Genomic DNA, 20,952 nt, shown 5'->3' with positions numbered 1-20,952 from the left:
AATTAAATTCAATTGATAAATATAACAATTTTCAATATATAAAAAAATTATACACAAATTATAACAATAATAAACAATTATATATAAATTTTAAATTAATATATATATATTAATTATTTATATGAATATATTAATATGATATGTATAGCTTAGTTATGCGCCAAAAAAAGCTGACAAAAAACGTTACATGCTTTTTTTTTTAAAAGGGATTTCATCGAAATGCTGGTGATTGCTGATTTTCAAAAGACATTCGCAAAGACACATTAATTATTGTGAGGCATACACATACCTCAAGTGTCGCGAATGAACGGTTGGGGGTGGTGCACCAAGTTCCGTTCAATTTAAATGAAGTTGCCTCCGATTTCTCATTATCTCTCGTCACCGAGGTGCGATCAATGGAGCACACGACACATCGAGCATATACTTCACACCCCCCGCCTTCAAGTGGTCTGTATGTGTTCTCCGAGCAATCCCAAATCGTGATGATAAAGCGACGATGATAGATCCCAGGGGGAGAGACCACCAGTGGGGAGACCGAGTCGATGGGGGTGCCACGTCATGGGGGTGAATCAAATTTCTCATAATATTTGCATTCGTTTATAAAATCAACGACTTGTCTAAACAAAAATTTCATTCGCAAGAAAATCAAATCGTTAAATGACATTTCACTTCAAATATAAATACCAAATAATTCCTTAAAAAAAAGCATTTATACATATATATGTGTATATATATAACGATTAAATAAGATAAATAAGATGAATTAAAAGAATTTTTTGAAATAATGATTCATCTAGAATAAGCAATAAAAAATATTGTATTTATCAATTGGATTTAATTAAAGAAAAAAAAAATTATTGGCAATTTTTTTTAATATTTCGATTTTATTTGACAAATGATAACACCCCATTGTGTGAGCTTATTATATTATTTAAAAAAATCTTACGATTTTTTACGATTTTTTAATAATTCTTTGGTACGTACATACAATTTGTATAAATAATGAGTTATTAAAAATTAAAAATATGTAATAAAAGACAGCTTAATTGTTTATTTTGTGACATAATCTTTGGCGGTCTCTCTGGAGCTAGTGCGGATTGAAAATTCTGATTATTGAAATGAAATGAGATAGATATAATAATCCAGCGGGCGTGGCCTGCGGCATTTATTCGAACGTAAAATCCGAATGCAGCTCATTATTCAGGGACTGGCCATATTCCTAACATGTCTCAAGTTCTGGAGAAAAGGATGAAGTTTTACGGTGGAATATTATACGCACCACGTGGCGAGAACGTGGCCTGAGGCAATCGTGTGTGGCGAGTTGCAAGAAGGTGCAAAAAGGCGATACGCCTCTATATTTTTCGGCTGCTTGTTGCATCGCCCATTTTATTTTATATCTTCTCCATCCCTTCAGTCCTTAAAGGGCCCACCTATGTGCCGCACTTCGTCGACTATTATTTACTTTTTTATCGCATTTCATTCTTTTCGCTGACAACCCGCGGCGCAACTGCTGACCAGGAAAATTATGGGGATTTGCAAAATATTTGCATAAACGGGGGTGATAAAATCAGTCTATTGAATCTGATTAGATAGTTTTGTCAAGTCAGGAAGGGATTATGTCATATTATTTTTTAAGTGGATTTTCCGTTTTTTTATCGAGTGCTAAGAATAAAGGAGAAAAGCTCCGGGTTAAAAAAAAATTGTAATCGGAATATTTTTTATCAATTTTCAAAATATTTCTGGAAAACTTTTTGGAAAACTTTTTGGAAAATATTTCTTTTGAAACAAAAAATTGGGAAACAAAAAAATTTTATTTTTGGGAAATTTTTTGAAAAATTTTTTAGAAATTTTTGCGAATATCATTTTTTTTTTAAATTATACTGTTGTTTTCTTATTTTTTTGATTTTTCAATATTCTCAAAAAATACGCGATCTACATTATAAAAAAAAATTCCCTATTTAAATTTTTTTTAATTTTTCAAAACTTTTCCCAAAAATAAAATAGTTCTGTTTTCCGATTTTTTTTTCATAGGGAAAATTTGTGAAGAGTTTTCCCGGAATTTTTTGAAAATTCGGAAAAAATATTCAGATTACAATTTATTTTTTTCTTCAGAGCGAAGTGGAATGCTGGGACCGGAAAATAATTGTCCTAAAAATAAGCGATAAATATATAGACTGGTCAGTGCTCGTCTGGATAAATTCTCAGACGTTATAATATCGCGTGTTCTCTCGCCCTGAGAATTTGCATGTTTCAACGGAATTCATTGCACAGGTGTGCATCATGCATTCTTAACAGAACCCCTGCTGTTTCATCGGCGAACGAATTTAGTCGTTCAAATCCATTAAAAAGTCGGTTAATCATTTTTACTAGCACAAGCCTTTTTGCCGGGACTGTATAAAACTGAACTGCCACAGGGCCTAATAAAAATTAATTAAAAATAAATCGCGCATTGGCACCTGAGGAAGCGACTGACCTTTAAAAATTTGTGAAAATATATATCCAAAAAACGTAAGGCTCAAGTAAAAAAATCCATTACACAAAAAAGGCCCAAAAAAATAGAAAGATTTCTTGTGGTGTCACGGGGAAAAAAAATGTAATCGAAATATATTTTCCAAATTTTCAAAACATCTGGAAATTTTTTTTATGAAACAACAAAAAATCGAAAAACAAAACAATTTTATTTTTGGGAAAGGTTTTGAAAAATTTTTCAAAAATTTGAATAGGAAAATTTTCCTTATAATTTCGATGGCGTATTTTTTGAGAATATTGAAAAATCAAAAAAATAAGAAAACAATAGTATAATTAAAAGAAAACATTATATTCGTAATAATTTACAAAAAATGATAAAAAAAAATTTTCCAAACATTTCCAGAAATTTTTTGAAAATTTGGAAAAAATATTTTGATTCCAATTTTTTTTTACCCGGCTATCAAAACCCTAGGGCCCAAATAAAAAAAATCCCTCACCAAAAAAAAAATGTAATGATTTTCAGTGGCGTGTTATATTAATCATTTTCAAATCGTCAATGTCCGGAATTTTTTAATATATACGTGTCTCAGTCTATTTATCAAAGTGCTTCTATTAATTCTACCCCGAACAATCCACATTTCTCGAATGATTTATACAGCACACGCTTGTACCCTAAAACAGATTCAGAGTGGATGTACGTGTCACTAGATTGGAGGGGTGTTTTTTCGAATATCCTGAGACTGTGGTTTAAAGCCCCACCCTCTTGTAACCACCATCCGACATCGAACAATCCTCAAGCGCACTTGTGCGGTTCCCCTCGAGAGGAATTTGGCCTCAAATTAAAAGATCTTCGAGCAAAAGGAGAGACGTCCTTCCCCCATTCGATGAAATCACGATGATGTATTGGGGTGTACACCATTCTCCATCTGCCCTCCCCTCCCTTTCCCTCCCCTCCCTTTCCCTCCCCTTCCCACCCCATCCCTCCCCTTCCCACCCCATCCCTCCCTCCATCAACAACACATTACGAAAATATATTCAATCAATAATGAGTCTATATTATTTTTTTCTATATGCACTGTTTATCGAATATTTGTCTCTGAATTTCTCCTGGAGAAATTCCAGGGGAACGAGTGATGGATGGAGTACGGGATATAGTGAACGAATGAAATAATGAAATCTCGAGATTCTGCGGACGACTAAGAATTTCAATTTGTGGTCAGGAGGGTGCAGCCTTCTCAGAATAGGGGATGGCAGATTCTCCAGATATCGAGAATACATCCGACCTTTTAAAAAAAAACAGGGGTCCACTTCGAGGGTTAAAAATAATGGGGTGATATGGTGATAAAAAATTACTACTCCTCGTCAATCTCGTTGACAATGAGTCCCATTCATTCTGATCGATCAGTACTCACCAACAATCAGAGGATTTTTTGTGCTGCACTGATGTCAATAAAAGTCATCAGCCATTCTCATCAGGGAAATATTTAGATGTCTTATTAGAGTTGTCAACAATGGACATGGCGATGGGGCCGGATACACCGGATATATCATGATGGATACTATGATGATGGCCACGTTAATAGATATATAGTTACGATCAAGGTTACCTGATGGAAAGACAGACCAGAAGAAGAGACAGATCTTGTGATTCAATAAAATCAATTATCCCCGAAAATTTCAGGTACAACAATAAAAAAAATAAATAGGATTAACTGGATAATAGGATTGATTAATCTGTTGAAAAAAAATGGTAGAGACACATGGAAATATAATGGGGATTGTAAGAGGATTTGTTTTCTTGAAATAATGATGTTTACGAATCTCTTGGAAAATACAAGTAATTATTGCAGCCAATTGTGTGACATTGAATGGAGACTTCCTGAAAGGAGAAAATTAAAACTCCTCATTACTGCAATTTGTGCGTTGCGATGGAAAATAATGATGATAATTACCTAGTGTATAAAAGAATGAAAATATTTGGTTTTTCCGCAGTTCTGATCGTATCATTAACGTCGAATTTACAATTTCGAGAGGAGTATACGAGAGAGAAGGATGAAGCCGCTTCTCATGATTTTCATAATTGCTGCGGCACTAGTCGCCGCTGTCCAGAGTCAAGGTAATTTGACGAAGAAATTGTGTAATACGGGGAAAAAAATTTTCGATTGGAATCTCACCTGGGGCTGACTCGTTTCCATTAATTAATTTAATCTGTCACTACCCGGGTAAAAAAAAATTGTAATCGGAATATTTTTTCCAAATTTTCAAACATTTTCGGGAAAACTTTTCAGAATATTTCTTTTGTGAAACAAAAAAAAATCGGATAACAAAATAATTATTTTTTTGGGAGAGGTTTTGAAAAATTTTCCAAAAATTTGAATAGAATTTTTTTTTTATCATTTAAATGGCGTATTTTTTGAGAATATTGAAAAATCAGAAAAGTAAGAAAGCAACAGTATAATTAAAAGAAAAAATGATATTCGCAAAAATTTTTAGAAAATTATTTAAAAAAATTTCCGAACCAAATTTTTGAAAATTTTTCCAAACATTTTCAAAAAAAAAATTGTTTTGTTTCCCGATATTTTTTGTTAAAAAAGAAAAATTTTCCGGAAAGTTTTCCAGAAATGTTTTGAAAATTTGGAAAACAAATTCCGATTACATTTTTTTTACCCGGATAATCGGCAGTTTTTAATAAAACATTTCACGGTATCTTAGATTGTCCTCTCAGTGCATTAATTATTGTAATTACGAGATTATTTTAGGATATGGTCGTGCCGGATATGAGGGAAATGGATATGGACAGGTCGGAGGATACAGAGGGAATGATTACGGATACAACAGAAATCCATATGAACGAGATTATGAACATGGCACTCAAAATGGCAGAAATGGTTATGGAGAGGGTTACGGAGTGCCTGGGATAGCAGGAAGTCCCAGTTTCACTCTAATGCTTTGAATTTTCAAATATAATTCAGTCAGCCTATGAAATAATTCAAAGAAACTAATTATGCATTGATAAAACAAATTGATTCGAATATAAACCAAAATATTCTCAAACTTAAAGATTTGATTTTTCCCAATAAATTTTTTCTTGTGTATCATTTACAATCCCAATCACAGATTTTACGTGATCGTCATCATCGATCATCAATCGGGATCACGAAAAAGGAAGCGTAAATTACGGGATCGACCTCGTAATTTACCACATAAAAATCGTAATTTATGGAATTTCTGGACGTAATTACGTAATTTACGGGGGTTTAACTCGTAATTTACGTTTCCAAAATCGTAATGTACGAGATAAACAATTTAAATAAGTAAATTACGTTCTCAATCTCGTTTTTTAACTATCGTGTTTATCGTAAGGTTAATTCTGATTCGTATTGGTGTGAGTTTTCCATGCGAAATATACTCAGTCTTAGAAATGAAGGAAAACTTGAGCATTTCTGCGCAGTTGTCCTGCAGTTATTGAAGTACAGAAGTTCCTCCAAAGTTTGTTTGTATGGATATTCGTAGTTATTCCTGGAGCTCAAGCTTAACGTGAGTTGCAGTTCGCAAATCTTTTCTTTTCTTGAATTATTGCAATTTCTGAAACTGGAGGCAAAGAGAGATTCCTGGTCGGACTGCGATGGATTCAGACGTCTTCAGTTCTGAAGTTCATGTCCCACGGGAAAACGAAAATATACATAAAAATATTGCGTACACGAGAAAATTCTTACCGCACTACCAGAATATTTTTTCCAAATATTCAAAAAATTTCTGGAAAACATTTCAGAATTTTTTCTTTGAAACAAAAAAAAATCGGGAGACAAAACAATTGTATTTTTGGGAAATGTTTTCAAAAATTTTTCAAAAATTCGTTTCGGAATTTTTTTTTATAATTTTCTAGAAATTTTTGCGAATATAATTTTTTTTATTTTTTGATTTTTCAATATCCTCAAAAAATACGCGATCTAAATTATACAAAAAAATTTCCTATTTACATTTTTGAAAAATTTTTCAAAACCATTTCCAAAAATAAAATTACTTCCCAATTTTTTTCTGTTTCATAAAAAAAATGTTCTGAAAAGTTTTCTCGAAATTTTTTGCAAATTTGGAAAAAATATTCCGATTACAATTTTTTTTTACCCAGGTAAACATGATATGTACGATATTTTCTCGGTGTCGAGTTAATGAGAACCTGTTAATGACGGAAAAATACGCAATTCTGTAGAAATAAGAAATTACTAGAAGAGTGATCGATTATTTGCCTATCACGATAAATAATTCGATCCATTCGACTATAATAAAAGCACCGACGTTCATTACCCGCCAGTTTCTCTGAGACTGTCAAAGAAATATGAAGTTTCTGCAAACTTTCATGGTTTTGCTCATCGCAGTAGTTCTCGCCGCTCAAGGTCAAAGTAAGTTTGCATAAATAACGATAGTATCTGTTCTAATTTCCTATCAGATAATGCCTAACACAATTTGCAAGTGCTTGAATGAAAAATAAAATGATTTTTTTTGTGATAGTAAGAGGCATGGGTGGCCGTGGCGGAATGATTAGAGGAAATTACAGTGAGTACAATCAGTTAATTCATAAGAATTATTTGATGTCCAGTCATTGGTCTGCTGGTGCAATAGGTATTTACATTTTTGAATTATTCTGCAGGGCGAGGCATGATGGGAAAATAAAGACAGCACCTGTATATTTTCTCCAGAGAAATCTCTTGACATCTCTCGAAATGATTAAATAAATTACATTATTCAAATGATCTGGACTTGGAAACGATAATATAAATAAATAAAGGAATTTCAATATTGAATAAATAGTTGTGGAAAACGGGAGCAATATTTAGGTGTCTTTAGTGGTGCGTGCCTCGGTGCACCCAGTGAACCGTCTATGACAACAAATTTCATTGAAAAAAAAAGCGCAGAGAAAAAATTGAGCTGCAGAGAAGAGAACAGTGGAATGGGAGTAACGTAACTACTTCGTGTTTGTTGCAAATGAAAATGTCGCGTCAAGGTACGGGAAAATGGTGGGTGGGAAGGGGGTGAAACTGCCTGGCCCGAGTGGATACGTTACTATCAGGTTCGACCAACTGCACAGCCTCGCTTCACACGCATTTACATCTCACCTCGCTGACTCCTGTGTTATTTCTCCTTTTTTTTTTTCTTTTTCTCCCTCTCACTAATTTCTACATCGCATTTTTACCCTGTTTTATACATCTCGGAGAGTGTGAAAAACTCATGGAGATTCAGTCAGGAGGAATCGACTGAGAGTGTTGAAAAAAATTCTCGAAACTTTACACTTCGGTTCATATCAGAATTTCTTTCTCACCTTTATTTACTTTTATATTCATATTTGAATTGGAAAAGTATGGATGTCAATACTTCAATTTTAGATATTTATTTTTTCTCAGTAGGTACGTACTCGGGTTAAAAAAAATTGTAATCGGAATATGTTTCGAATTATTTTTTCGAATATTTTGTTTCGGAAATTTCTTTTTGTAATTTTCTAGAAATTTTTACGACTATAATTTTTTTCAAATTATCCCGTGGTTTTCTTACTTTTTCATTTTTCAATATTCTCAAAAAATACGCCATCTAAAATATTAAAAAAATTCCTATTTAAATTTTTGAAAAATTCATCAAAACCTTTTCTGAAAATAAAATTGTTTTGATCTCCGATTTTTTTTTGTTTCATAAAAAAAATTCTGAAAAGTTTTCCAGAAATTTTTTGAAAATTCGGAAAAAATATTCCGATTACAATTTTTTTTACCCGGGCATATAGTTTTATTAATTCCAGCATTCAATGCATATTATCCATTGGAAAACCAGGCCCGCAATTATTTAAAAAATGGTTCCCTCGTTGTCTTTTTCCATTGGCATGTGATCCAGAAAAAATGGTGAAACGTTTGGTCCTCTGGAGGGATGTTTACGTGTGTTGCGTGACTAAATCGTCCTCTCTCCCATCAGCATCCGTTCGGATGGAGAAACAATGCCCCAGGAGCCGATCGCGTGCCCAAAGGGCGACAAAAATAATAACAACAACAACAATAATAACAATAAAGCAACAAAATATTTCCTACCATTTGTTTTTATTACCCGAAAAACTTGTGGTTTCAGTGGCAAGAAAAATCTGAAATAACAATTTCCTGAAGTTTGAAAATTCTTCGCCTGAACTTTTCACTTTCTTCTTAACTACTCCAGGGTATAACCTCTACCATGCCCCACCTCCAGGACCCAATTTTTCCTTAATTAATGAGTTTATCGGAAAACTCCAATGTTGCGCCTGTCGACGGTGGCGGGTCTGCATCTCTCTCTTCCCCAATTCCAAAAGTTACTCTATACTTTGGCTCAAGGAGATCCCTCAGGGGTGTTCCACCCTTCAACCCCTCGCCACTGTTACCGTCACTCTTCGCCGCCATTTTAATTTCTCCGAAGGAACTTTCTAATTACTAACTTTTCTGATTAATCACAGTAATTAATTAGTAGCTCCGGGCTCTTTCCATCGCAAAAGAGAATTTTCTTCACTAGCCCCTTTTATCACCCTCACTCATCCCACCCCCTTTTCTCTGCTGTGCCACTTGCTCCTCCCACGCACCATTTATGAAGGCGTTTTCTTTTCATCCTCATTTTTTTAAAGATTTTTATAGTTTTTATACTTTTATGCTATAATATTAGGGGCTTTGGGCTAGATGTCTGAGAATACTTGACACAACGTGTGTAATGGCCTTGGAAAGATTTTTTTTTTCACGTTGAGATGGAATAATTACATGCATTAGTATTACCCTCTTTGGGGATGAGTTGAAAATGCTCGTTAATGTTTCAAATAATTGGAATTCACTGATTGGTCGGTAACTCGTTGGCTTTTTCGCACCTTGGTTGGTTGCCCATTTATACTCGCCTTCTTTAGGAATCAACCAGGTAGCCGATGACTCCGCACTATTCGTAGAAACTCGTTTCTCTGGTGCAGTTCGACATGGAAAAAAAATGATCAAGAGTCATGGGGGGAGATGCATTCCGAGGTAAGAGACGACCCGCAGTCTCGGAGGCTTCGTGACTGTTTCTAATTCGGAAATTGCTGGTTTCTTCTCCTCAATCATCGGTCTCTTTTTTTAAATTATTCCACATTTTTTGCGGCATGATTTTAACACTTGGTTAGACATTTTTTCAGCCATTTGGATAAATGAATTTTCCCCGGCAATGATGGCATTTGGAAAACAATATTTTCTGCATATTCACCACATTTTTTTGAATTAATAAAAAATTGTAATCGGAATATTTTTTCCAAACTTTCAAAACATTTCTCGAAAACATTTCCCAAAATTTTTCTTTGAAAAAAAAATCAGGAAAGAAACCAATTTTATTTTTGTGAAATCTCCCGAAATGTTTTGAAGAATTTTTTAAAATTTGTATCTGAAAATTTTTTAAATAATTTTCCAGAAATTTTTGCATACAATTTTTTCTTTTAATCATCCTATTGTTTCCTTACTTTTTTTATTTCTCAATATTCTCAAAAAACACGCCATCTAAATGATAAAAAAAATTATTCAAATTTCCTTGAGGTATTTTTCAAATTTTCCAATTTTTTCATGTTGGAGTGGACGGTGTAACGATACAGTCAAGTCATCATGTAATGACGTGCGGCTTGTCAGAGTGGGTCCAACCTATATAGCCTGAGTTGATATTACCTGAGCTGATGTGCAGAGGAACAAGATACGAAAGTCGTTGCGTACAGTGGGATCGACCTAAAAGCAAGATATATAAGACTCACTCTGTCTCAAGTCTCGGCATGAAGGAATAACCGCTGTTATCTCCAACATCATCTTAGACACCTGGATGAGCTCCATGAAGCTCCAAAAAGGTACATTCTTAACCCCTTCGCGCCAAGTTCAAATCTCCATCCAATCTGTCGATCGGCCAATCTCTCCCTCCAGCATAACTTAATTTTGTTCACTCCACCATTACACCCCGCCGAAAAAAAATTATTAAAAAAAAAAACAAGCCGTTATTTACTGTAAAACAAATTGCATAATCTCCTCATAATTTCGAAGACTATTTATTACCCTGTTAAATCTTAATTGACATTTCCATTTAATCCTCGATTTCATAGAAGAATAAATCAGGGATAGGAAAGATTCAAACCTGTTATTAATGTATTAGATATTTTTAATGATAGTACTCGTAATTGAAGGGTGAAATGAATACTCATATTTATTAACTACATCCACCGTTTATTCATCGACAATAATTCACCCAATTATCTCAAATAATTCATACAATCGAATCAAATGTTACTGACTACCAGAGACGCATCTATTCCTTGCTCCCCTTTTTTAATTCAACTTCCGGTGAGTCTATCACGTATTTACAATGTCGAAATATCGTACAGTATTTTATCCTGAAACCTGGAAGACACCTGTACGCTCAGAGAATAGAAAATACCATTTTCCACGAATAATTCCCGGAAAAAAAAATCCCATCAGATTATAACAGACATAATTTCCTTTTTATGAAACATCTCCCAAAACAAAATGAAGGAGTTGTGCTGGAGAAAATCGGATTTTCAGATGAAAAATCTTTTTCTTCTTCATTGTTTTATTTTTTTTTTTTTCATTAATTGTCCCCACCATTTCCCATGGGTAGGTATATCTCTCTGGGCAGACGCGTGGGTGTTCTCGAATGAGACTCACGCTGTGCCCCCACGCAAAACGATAACGATCATGCGCATACACTTGTGTTGGATCTTCCTCCCTTCTTCGATTCCATGGGCGCACGCATGGAAAAAAAAAAGTTAACAAGAAAAAAAAATCATTCTATATGTACAAACGCACGCGACGCGTATTCCGGGAGCGTAAGAACTCGACCCATGGAATAATTAACGAGCCGCCTTTACCCACCCCCTCCTTTCAGTTCCAAAAATCAAATGAAAATAAATTAGCCTGGTGCATTTCACCTTCTCGAACATACGAGTCAGGTGCATCCGTTCACAGGTTCCAGAAATAAAAAAAATTATATTTTCCGGAAGTGCTGCGTCTCAGTGTCGCCACGCATGCACGCAGATATCGGAGAATAAATGATTAAAAAAAAAAAGAAAAACTACTATTCGCAGTTCAAAAATGTTTTTGAATCACAAAAAATATTTTCCATGAAATTCATTCATTCATTATTAACTGAAATTTCATATTCCAGAAACGACTCTCATCACTCACTCAATTCAAAAATTTCTACGAAATTCATAACGCTCGTGAAATGCTCAACGAAACTCGCCAAGTTATTTATAATACAGTGATAATTCGTTATTAATTAATTCATTAATAATTGTGATGATAAAGATGATTGCAATAATTATCAAACGTCAACGCCTTTATTTATATTTAAAATTTAAAACCGTATACACAAAACGGCGTTGGACTCACTGCGTTCGTAATTACTTTGTCATCCGTTGTGGTTTAATTATTTACAAGTTAATCAACGTTGAGGTGGGCTTGTTTGGTGTGTGGTACGGAGTGGGTTGAACGATGACGTCTTGACCGAGAGGAACCGTCTCGGTTTGCGTAGGAGGCAGTATTTTTTACGATGGGTCCTCATGATCCTTGAATGCTGCTTATGGCGGCGGTGAGCGCAAGGGGTAATGGCGCGCGTATTTTTCCGTGTAGTGATACCTGAAATCATAAAAAAACAAGAAATTCCCATGAAATATTTTTAAAATGTTAAAAAAAAGGGGAGCAAAGGATAAGTTGAAAATTATGACAACTAGAATGAATAGCTGAATGCTGATGGTACCTGAAAATAAATAAAAACGGTAAAAATTTCGAGGGGTTTAGCATTAATGAGTCCCACCTAGTCCCAGAGGACGACGTACAGCAGGAAGCCATAACTCGTTGGCTTGGGATAGCTCGCTGCAGCTAGATATGTGACTCTCGGATGCATTTCCGAGTCTCGTGTTACCGTCTGGATTCAAAACGCGTATGTGGAGAGAAGAAGTGCCCCTGGAAGGTGGGCCTAAGAGAGGGCCCGCGGGTGGTCATCACACTAACACCTTACGTTCATGTACATGGCCCCGTAGAAACTGACTCCAACGCGTTACCTCTACTGGTGCATTAATAACACTGGTAGCTGTCATATGTTAAACGTCCACCCTGTTATGCCTTCCAACTCAGTTGCTACCTACAGCGTTGTTTCACTCATATCCCCGCAGCAAAATTACACATTAAAAAAAAAAAAATATTACATCGAACGAGTGAAGAATGTAATCTAGAATGATTCCTGAAGGTTAAAACGCTTTATTAATCCCATAATTAATAACGCCAAGCACCAGATTAAATCACGAGAGTGAATAATCCCGAGGAAATTCAAATAAAAATTCAAACGTTTTAACAAAAAATTTTTCAGTCTCATCAAAATGGTAGGATCCATTATTTTTTTCTCCGCTGATTTTAATTGATTTGATTGAGATCCACATAAATTCAGGGGATTGCCACTCGGAATGGAGATGAGAAATTGATTGAAAATTGATGATAATCCTTGAAAAATGAGAATCATGAATAATTGATTCGAGGTTATTGATCAATTGGCGATAAAAATACAGTGGTGAAGATGGATGTCACCCCGTGTAAGCCAAGAAGCACATTCATACGCGCTATCAACCGTTAGTTTATACCCAGGACATTCAGAAGCTGAGGAGAACACCAGTTGCGGCATCTCACACCAATGCCCACAATTAATATCAACCTCTATCTGCGATCTCTCCGTTAAACTGGGGTCCACCGAACCTCCCATGCACCATACGTGTAGGTGTTATGACTTCCCTGTAGGTACTGGATGACCAAAATGATATCCCCAGTAGATGCTACCGTATACACACCCCGGGAAACCTCGATCCGCTATGCATCACCCTAACGAGCCGGGGATCGCGTGCCGATCTGTATTAAGGATTTATTATCTTCGCCATGTACCTGGTTATACCATCCATGCGATTTTTATTTATTTCAATTTAACCCAAGACTGAAGGTTTATAGATTAACCCGCGATGAGGATGAGCCAGATAACATCTTCATTTAAAAAAATTTCGAATAACAATTTCGGCTCATCAAGTTGAAATCAATCAATCAAAAATCAATCAATCGTCATATTGTGAGATAATTAATTCACAGGGATGGTGATCATCATTCATCTCAGGATCAGGACTGATCGTCAATGACAATAAATTTGTTGTCACATCGATGGTGAATGGAGTTGGAGAGGAGATAAAGGAATAAGAGACGGGAGCCATCGAGTTCATGTCCTTGCCAGGGAGTCTCTGATTACGATGGAGTAAAGTCGCTAAAGCGTCTCGTCGACTGGTTGGATTGAGACGAGACTTACGTCTCGAATCTGCCATTTACCACCCGCCCCATTCCACCTCGCGGCATTTTGTCCTTTCCTACCTCTGTCCTTCTCGGGTATACACCATTCCCTTGGCACAGATGCCCGGGAGTTATACCCATTCCCTATCCATTGCCGTTTCACGATGCACAGGTTCTCTCGAGTGCCATCCCCCTATACCCACTTCCTCTACTCCTTTTTCCTCGACGAGGATGAAGAGCCACTTTGAAGATACCATCTCGCAACAAATTGCAAGTCCCGGTGCGATCTCTATAGATCTCTTTTTCGTTTTCTTTCTCTTTCTCTTTCTCCACTATTCCAGTTCTCTTCATCTAAGAGTTTACAATATTTTATATATAAAAATTTTATTAATTCAATAAATAATGGACAAATATAGTTGTTATTATAATGATGGCTGAGGCCATGTGGAATTATTAAATTTATTTGTTTGTGTTTGTCAAAATATTTGTTAACCCTGATTATAGAAAGTTGGAGTTTTGTTTCCCATTATTTACAATTATCTTCCCTTTTTTTTTTTTTGGTGGTATTTAATTTAAAGTGAGATCAGCCAACAACCGTGAAACAATCAACGCCCTTACAACCACCCGCTGTGATCATTGTTCCTCCAACTTGGCGTTCTGTAGGGCTTCACCACTGCTAGGGCTTCCTGACGAAAATGAAAACTACGAAAACGAAAGTGCCACTGCCAAGCAACACCACCGAACCTCCCAGATAACGCGAGAACATTGCCATAATCCCCTTTTTACTACATCAAAGGCATGAGGTCATCTCGTAATTGACAAAAAAAAAATCAACGGGTCATGAATCAATTGAAATAATTATCCAATCTAGGGAAAAATCTATTCTAAATTTAAGAGTGTCTTGTGAAATTCAAAAGTTACCAATCGTAATCGTAAGCCCCCCGGGTAAAAAAAATTGTAATCGGAATATTTTTTTCAAATTTTCAAAAAATTTCGGGAAAAATTTTCAGAATTTTTTTTTATGAAACAAAAAAAAATCGGAAGACAAAATAATTTTATTTCAAAAAATTTTTCAAAAATTTAAATAGGAATTTTTTTCTTATTATTTAGATGGCGTATTTTTTGAGAATATTGAAAAATTTTAAAAAGTAAGAAAACGACAGTATAATTAAAAAAAAATTATATTTGCGAAAATTTCTAGAAACTTATAAAAAAAAATTTCCGAACCAATTTTTTGTAAAATGTTTCAAAACATTCCCCAAAAATCCCATTGCTTCCCGATTTTTTTTGTTTAAAAAAAAAAATGTTCTGAAAAGTGTTCCAGAATTTTTTTGAAAAATTGGAAAAAAATGTTCCGATTACAATTTTTTTTACCCGGGCCGCGAAAAGCTTTTATTTTGAATTTTAAAACGTGAACTGAATACGCAGCACAAAACATCTTAAACTAATTGTCATAAAAAGCATTAGAAGCTGAACAACATGAAAAAAATCCTGAAGGCGATGATAATTTTCAATCGGGAATCAATTAGGCGATAACCCAGTGATTTTCCCAATGGGCAATTTGGTCATTGCCTTGACAGATCAGTCACCCAAAGTAAGAAGGGAGACATGCCCCCCTCGCTAGCTCAATGACAAAAAATAGAAGATAAAAAGAAGAGAAAAAAAAAATGAACGGAGGATGTCATCGACGTCCCTTCACCCTTACAGAATAAAGGTTCGGATCAGACCGATAGAAAAGGCTAGAGGATTTTACCCCCCGGTGGGAGAGGGATGTACTGGCTGAGCTGGGATTGTCCGACCAGGATCTGATTGCAAGGATTCGTGTGATTAGATGGCCACGACCTCACCCGAGATTGAAACCACCCCCGTGAGGCTCTCCTTCCACCGAAGGGACAAACGTAAAAAATGCAATCGGCTCTTAGAGTAATGAAAACCGGCGTTATCCCCTCCCACATTCTGCCCTTGAGGACAAGGGAAAAGATGAAACTGAGCTGCGTTGAACTGAACTGAACTGTTCGCTAAATGTCTTCTACAGGTTTTTTTTTTTTTATTTTTTCTTCATTGGAAATGAAGATGTGCGCAGCGCGGACGCGAGACTTCCACTCTGTTGTTTTTTTGTTTTTTTTTTTAAGGGTTTTGTTTTCGGCATGGGTATGGGGATGGGTATGGGTTTGTTTTGATTATCTTTGGAGGATCCCGAAGGACATCGTGTCCCGATGGAGAAGGCGATATTGTTCATTGTTCCGAGGAATGATTGTGGAGGGAGGTGAGGGTTTGTGGATTACCCATGGGTATGAGTGCGTGGAGAACATCAAAGGGTGTGTGGGGTGGAATCGAGGTTTTGTTGACACTTTTTTTTTATTAAATCGCGGCGGTATTAAGATGATAGGTGGTGAGAATTTTTATTTTTTAAAATCAGTGTAATCATGACGTTGACAAGAATTCCAGTGAAATTATGAGTAATAAATCGTGATGAAAGGAAAAAGTGAAGAACGTGATGAAATTAAATAGAATGGTTTCAGAAATATGGAGGATAGAGGTATAAAGTAATTGTCGCTGAAAGAATTGTATTCAGACAATCCAATCATTTCCTTTCTTCACGTGCTGATAAGAAGTGAAAGGCTGAAATTCTCTTAGAATTTTTAGAACAGAATTTCTTGATAATTTAATGATTCATGAGCATTTCATTATTCGCCATTTGCTTCTAGTAACTTCGTCACGTGATTTTGTTGAATTGAAAAATATCTCTCCTTTAACACATGCTATACACAGAGAAAACTATCAGATCGGAAGTCTCGTAAATTCCGTTTCAAATCTTGAATTTTAAGTACAACTTTTTCTGTGCGTATCGCGGGACAATTTTTTTCTTTTTTATTTCCACTAATTTGAAAATGGCATCACGACAAATTTACTCGATGAGAATCCAGGGATGTTGGGGTGCTGTAAGATTCCCGAGGAGTTTAAGAGGAAAAACGCCAAGAGGGGTGAGCACTAAAAATTGCTGGGAAAAGAAATTACTTTCTCCCTTGTATTTCGGTGTCTCGCGTTTTCGAGTGGAGTAAAAAAAAAGTAGAAATACCAGGGGGGATGAAAAACCAAGAGAAGAAGGGGAGGTGGGAGAGGGTGGGAAGGTGGATGTGGAAAAACTCGAATGCGAATAAGAGAAAAAAAAAATGGGATGGCGTATATACAGGATGAGAAAAGCGAGAGTTTATATCTTGCTCATCCTCATTAAAACTCACTGGGATTTCACTACTCTATATTTCCCTCTTTCCTACCAGAGGGTGAGGAGATTTCCGTGCGACTCTCGGTTGTACGCTCTATTAATTAAAAAAATGGACGGCAAATGCTGGTCAGCCCACGAGGTATTCTGAGGGAGAACTGTGTAATGACGCGAATTGAATTTCTCGTGACCCGACGACTCGCATAATTAAGACCCCAGGGGGTAGCGGAATATATACGACGAGAGCTACCAAGAAATGGGGAAAGGAAGAAGGTGGATTCAATTGTCTTTTTTTCCTCTGGAATATTTAACAAAACATTTGAATAATTCAATTTGAATTTTGATTCCAGGTATTTCCACCCGTGGAAAAAATTCCCGGACAAAATTCCCGGACAAAATGCCTGAACAAAATTCCCGGACAAAATGCCCGGACAAAATGACGATTTTCCGGAGTCAATTTGAAATTTTTCCATTGAAGATTCACGATAAGTCCTTCCAATTCGAATGAAAAGAAAAATAATAATGAACAATTTGCGTTTGATGAATTTTTTTGATGGATGGAGTTGAAATGAATTTGGCGACCATTTTATGGAAGACCCTGAGGCGGGTGCGGGTGGGTTGTAACTGTGAAGCGCCCTCTCGACCGTCACCTAGGAAACGGCTTCTCCAGGGGCTCTCTAGGCTTTTCTGCACTTGCCACATAGTGGTACAGCAGTGTACATACAACGAGTATTCTCCCCCACTGAGTGTTTCAGAGTCTGAGGGTGAGTGAATCCCCAGAGGGCTGCTCTCTGCCCGATTGGCGCTACTGGACTATCGACCAACCCCCCACAACCCTTTTATCTCACTCCCCCCCCACACCCTTCACGCATTCCACAAGCCTTCCGCTTATTTACGTCCCATACACCAGAAAAATCAGAACCCCAATAAAAACTACTGGATATATTCCAGACTAAATTAAAAAAACAAGAGGACAGTGGCGATGAATTAATAAATGGTGGGTAAAAAAAAAGTTTATCGTTATGGATGATATTTGATGATGTTTGAAATTATCCGCCTAGTTAAGGAGGCAAGTTAATTCCCCGGGGGTAAATTCCAGCCCTCAATGATGTCTAATTGGCATGAATCCTTGGTTAGTCGAGATCAAAAGAATTCTCACTAGTCGGGTCAGGGATTTCTCAAGTGCTCGGGCAGCCTTTTCTCCTTATTTCTTTCCTTTTCCCTCCAAATGGAACTTCACAGAGAGATTGCACGTTAGTACACGAGGAGGAGAGTAGTTCTCCTCCTGGCTTCATCGTGGAAACTCGTTATAGGGTAACTGCGGTGGTTTCTCAGAGTATGTCTTCGAGGAGCGAATTAATTGCTCGAGCTTATGTACTTGGGGTTCCTCGGGGGTTGGAGGTGAGATTTCAGTGGTTTAGGGGTGTCTCCACTAATTATAGAAGAGCATGGCAGCTCATTTAATTCACCTGTCTCAAAATATCTCGATGAGTTTATTTATTATATATTTTTTGAAGGTACTCAATACCGGCAGATAAAAAAAATTAATTAATTAATTCAAGTCAATAAATAAATGTTGTTATATTGTAATCAGCGCGAAAGGTGATAATTTAGTTCTCTTGGTCTAGTTTTGTTGATGATGTGGAAAAAAATTAGTCAACTTCAAAAACATTGGTTTGTACAATTTCTCACATTCATTGAGTTACGTCACAACCAGATGTTCATTTCACCAATAATTATTATCGGAGTAAGGGAGTTTTGAATCGAAGGGTTTTACTGTGGTGTGGGTATCCAGTAGTTCAGAGAATGAGGGGAATTATATACGCGTCCCAAAGGTAGAAGAGGGAAACGAATATAAAACAATGAAACGAACCAATGTCCTGCCGAGTGAGTCGTCCATTATATTTCCCACGGGACAAGAATTATGCAAGAATTTCTCTGACACCGGCAAACCCATAGGATAGAAACGAGTTATGAAATTTTGCGCTCGGTGAACCGCGAGATGTGACGGCTAGTTTATGCCGATGACGGATAAAATTTATTTTCCATCATTGACAATGTTTAAATATATCCGAATATATTTTTTGACCGGTTGCTATCCCAGGTAAAAAAAAAATATAATCGGAATATTTTTTTTTTAATTTTCAAAAAATTTCTGGGAGATTTTTCAGAATTTTTTTTTTATGAAACAGAAAAAAATCGGAAAGCAAAAATTTTATTTTTGGAAAAGGTTTTGAAAAATTCTTCAAGAATTCAAATAGGATTTTTTTTTTGTAATTTGGATGGCGTTTTTTTGAGAATATTGAAAAATGAAAAAAATAAGAAAAGAATAATTGAAAAAAAATATATTCGCAAAAATTTCTAGAAAATTCAAAAAAAAAATCCGAAATGAATTTTTGAATTTTTTTTTGTTTCAAAAAAAAAATTTTTGAAAAGTGTTCAAGAAATTTTTTGAAAATTTGGAAAAAATATTCCGATTACAATTTTTTTTACCCTGGATCATACTATTTATTTTAAATATCGAACAGGGATGGAACGGGTGTACGTGGTTGATATTCGGGAGAAGTGAAATTTACGGTATATATTCTTTTTTCCTGCGCGGAAGATGACTCTGCGAGAACCTGACGACTCACTGCAGCCGTTCAATTTCTGGCGTCAATTAAAAAGTGACGTGGACCGAGGAAAATCGGTAATTAAGGGAGCTCCGGGTGTTACCTATATAACACGCAAGTTTGTGTTATTGGAGTCTTTCCCTCTCGATCCCTGTCGGTTGGAAAAAAAAAATCATCCAAATCAACAAGATCGGTAATTTATATTTTCCCCAATAATCGAAGACATTTACCGCGGAATTGATGTGGAATTCGGTGAATAAATTCCCCCAAAGGGTTTGATAATCAAACCTGCCAATTAGGATGAGTAAAAAAATAGAAATGCACGCCTGCATCGAGAATTTCTCCTTCCCTTCACGCTTAACACTCGGGTTTCTGTCATTCCTTACGTCTGAGCTCGATCAGAAGATCGGCATTGCGGGTCCGTTACAAAGAGGCGCAGAATCCTCCACCTCGAAGCTCGTTACAAGCAGTGACTCAACATTAACTCACACCCAACGGAACACCGCATCTCGGTTATATCAATTCCCCACCCCCACCCCTCCAGTTTTTATTTATCCATTTTATACCCGACACGTAAATGGACAGAGCCCATACGTAAATCGATAAGTCGCGTTTGACTCGAATCGAGTTGTTCCACTTAATCGCGAACATTCAACATTTAAATATTTGAATGCAGATCAAAATTTCTTATATCAGACATAATTACGGTCAATAATGCTGTCTATAACGTAAATTTTTCGTGATAAATATCGATTTTTAACAAAGTGGCAATTGCTGAAAAATTGTTGAGAAAAAGAAAAAGGTATTGCAATGAAAATATAAAAAATGGTTAATGGCCAAAAAGCCAATCGGCCTCAATTTCATAGCTGTCACAACAAAGAAGATCCACGCAGTTTCGAGGTGCGGTGTTTTTGCTGTCGTCCCTGATCACTCGAAATTCCCTGGAATGAGCCTGCACATTCCGCCAATTCCACTCGCGATATTGCGATAAGGATTCAAGCGCCGCGTCATTTCTCCATCATCATTGAAAATATGAAAAATATTTTTTAAGATTCGCCACTAATTTCAGAGAGGAACTCACCGTGCAGCAAATTAATCATAGTATTTCCGATCCACCTTCTCCGTGATGGTGGATTATTGGCGAGCGCGAAAGCCGCTCACGTGGGCCAGGACTCTTGTACACGAACATTCCCCGTCGCGCTCCAATCCCTGCAACAGCAGACAAAATCCACTAATTAATTTACCCTCTCACTCCTCATTACAAATGATTTACACATGGATATAAATATTCAATTAAAATTATTGAATATACATATGG

At 36.2% G+C, this 20,952-nt stretch overlaps 2 protein-coding genes and 1 long non-coding RNA gene across 4 annotated transcripts in view; 2 read left to right on the top strand and 1 right to left on the bottom strand.

Annotated features, from left to right (window-relative positions):
- Positions 1-4,463: 4,463 nt before the first annotated feature.
- Positions 4,464-5,490, top strand: LOC105267076 (prisilkin-39-like). The gene is made up of 2 exons (XM_011305689.1): positions 4,464-4,585; positions 5,229-5,490. Exons 1-2 carry the CDS (start codon positions 4,522-4,524, stop codon positions 5,420-5,422), a joined length of 258 nt encoding a protein of 85 aa, XP_011303991.1. The 5' UTR covers positions 4,464-4,521; the 3' UTR covers positions 5,423-5,490.
- Positions 5,491-6,761: 1,271 nt separating this feature from the next.
- LOC105267075 (uncharacterized) lies at positions 6,762-7,293 on the top strand. Its single transcript, XR_892220.1, has 3 exons — positions 6,762-6,869; positions 6,979-7,023; positions 7,118-7,293. It is a non-coding gene; the product is annotated as an uncharacterized lncRNA (long non-coding RNA).
- Positions 7,294-11,052: 3,759 nt separating this feature from the next.
- Positions 11,053-20,952, bottom strand: part of SoxN (SoxNeuro) — a 56,765-nt gene continuing 46,865 nt past the window's right edge. Inside the window, exons 3-4 of one of the 2 annotated variants that reach the window (XR_892219.1) lie at positions 20,716-20,843; positions 11,053-12,116 (exon numbers count right to left, since the gene is read on the bottom strand). Coding sequence is in view for 1 of the 2 variants with exons in the window: in XM_011305685.1 (XP_011303987.1) it covers positions 12,059-12,116 (58 nt within the window). In the remaining variant the exon portion in view is untranslated. The remainder of the gene's footprint in view (positions 12,117-20,715; positions 20,844-20,952) is intronic. The other variant, XM_011305685.1, reaches the window with a different exon arrangement.

This window comes from Fopius arisanus, unplaced genomic scaffold, assembly GCF_000806365.1.
Source record: "Fopius arisanus strain USDA-PBARC FA_bdor unplaced genomic scaffold, ASM80636v1 scaffold00044, whole genome shotgun sequence".
NCBI lineage: Eukaryota > Metazoa > Arthropoda > Insecta > Hymenoptera > Braconidae > Fopius > Fopius arisanus.
Note: the sequence above shows the minus strand (reverse complement) of the source record. Positions and strands in the feature narration are given on the sequence as shown.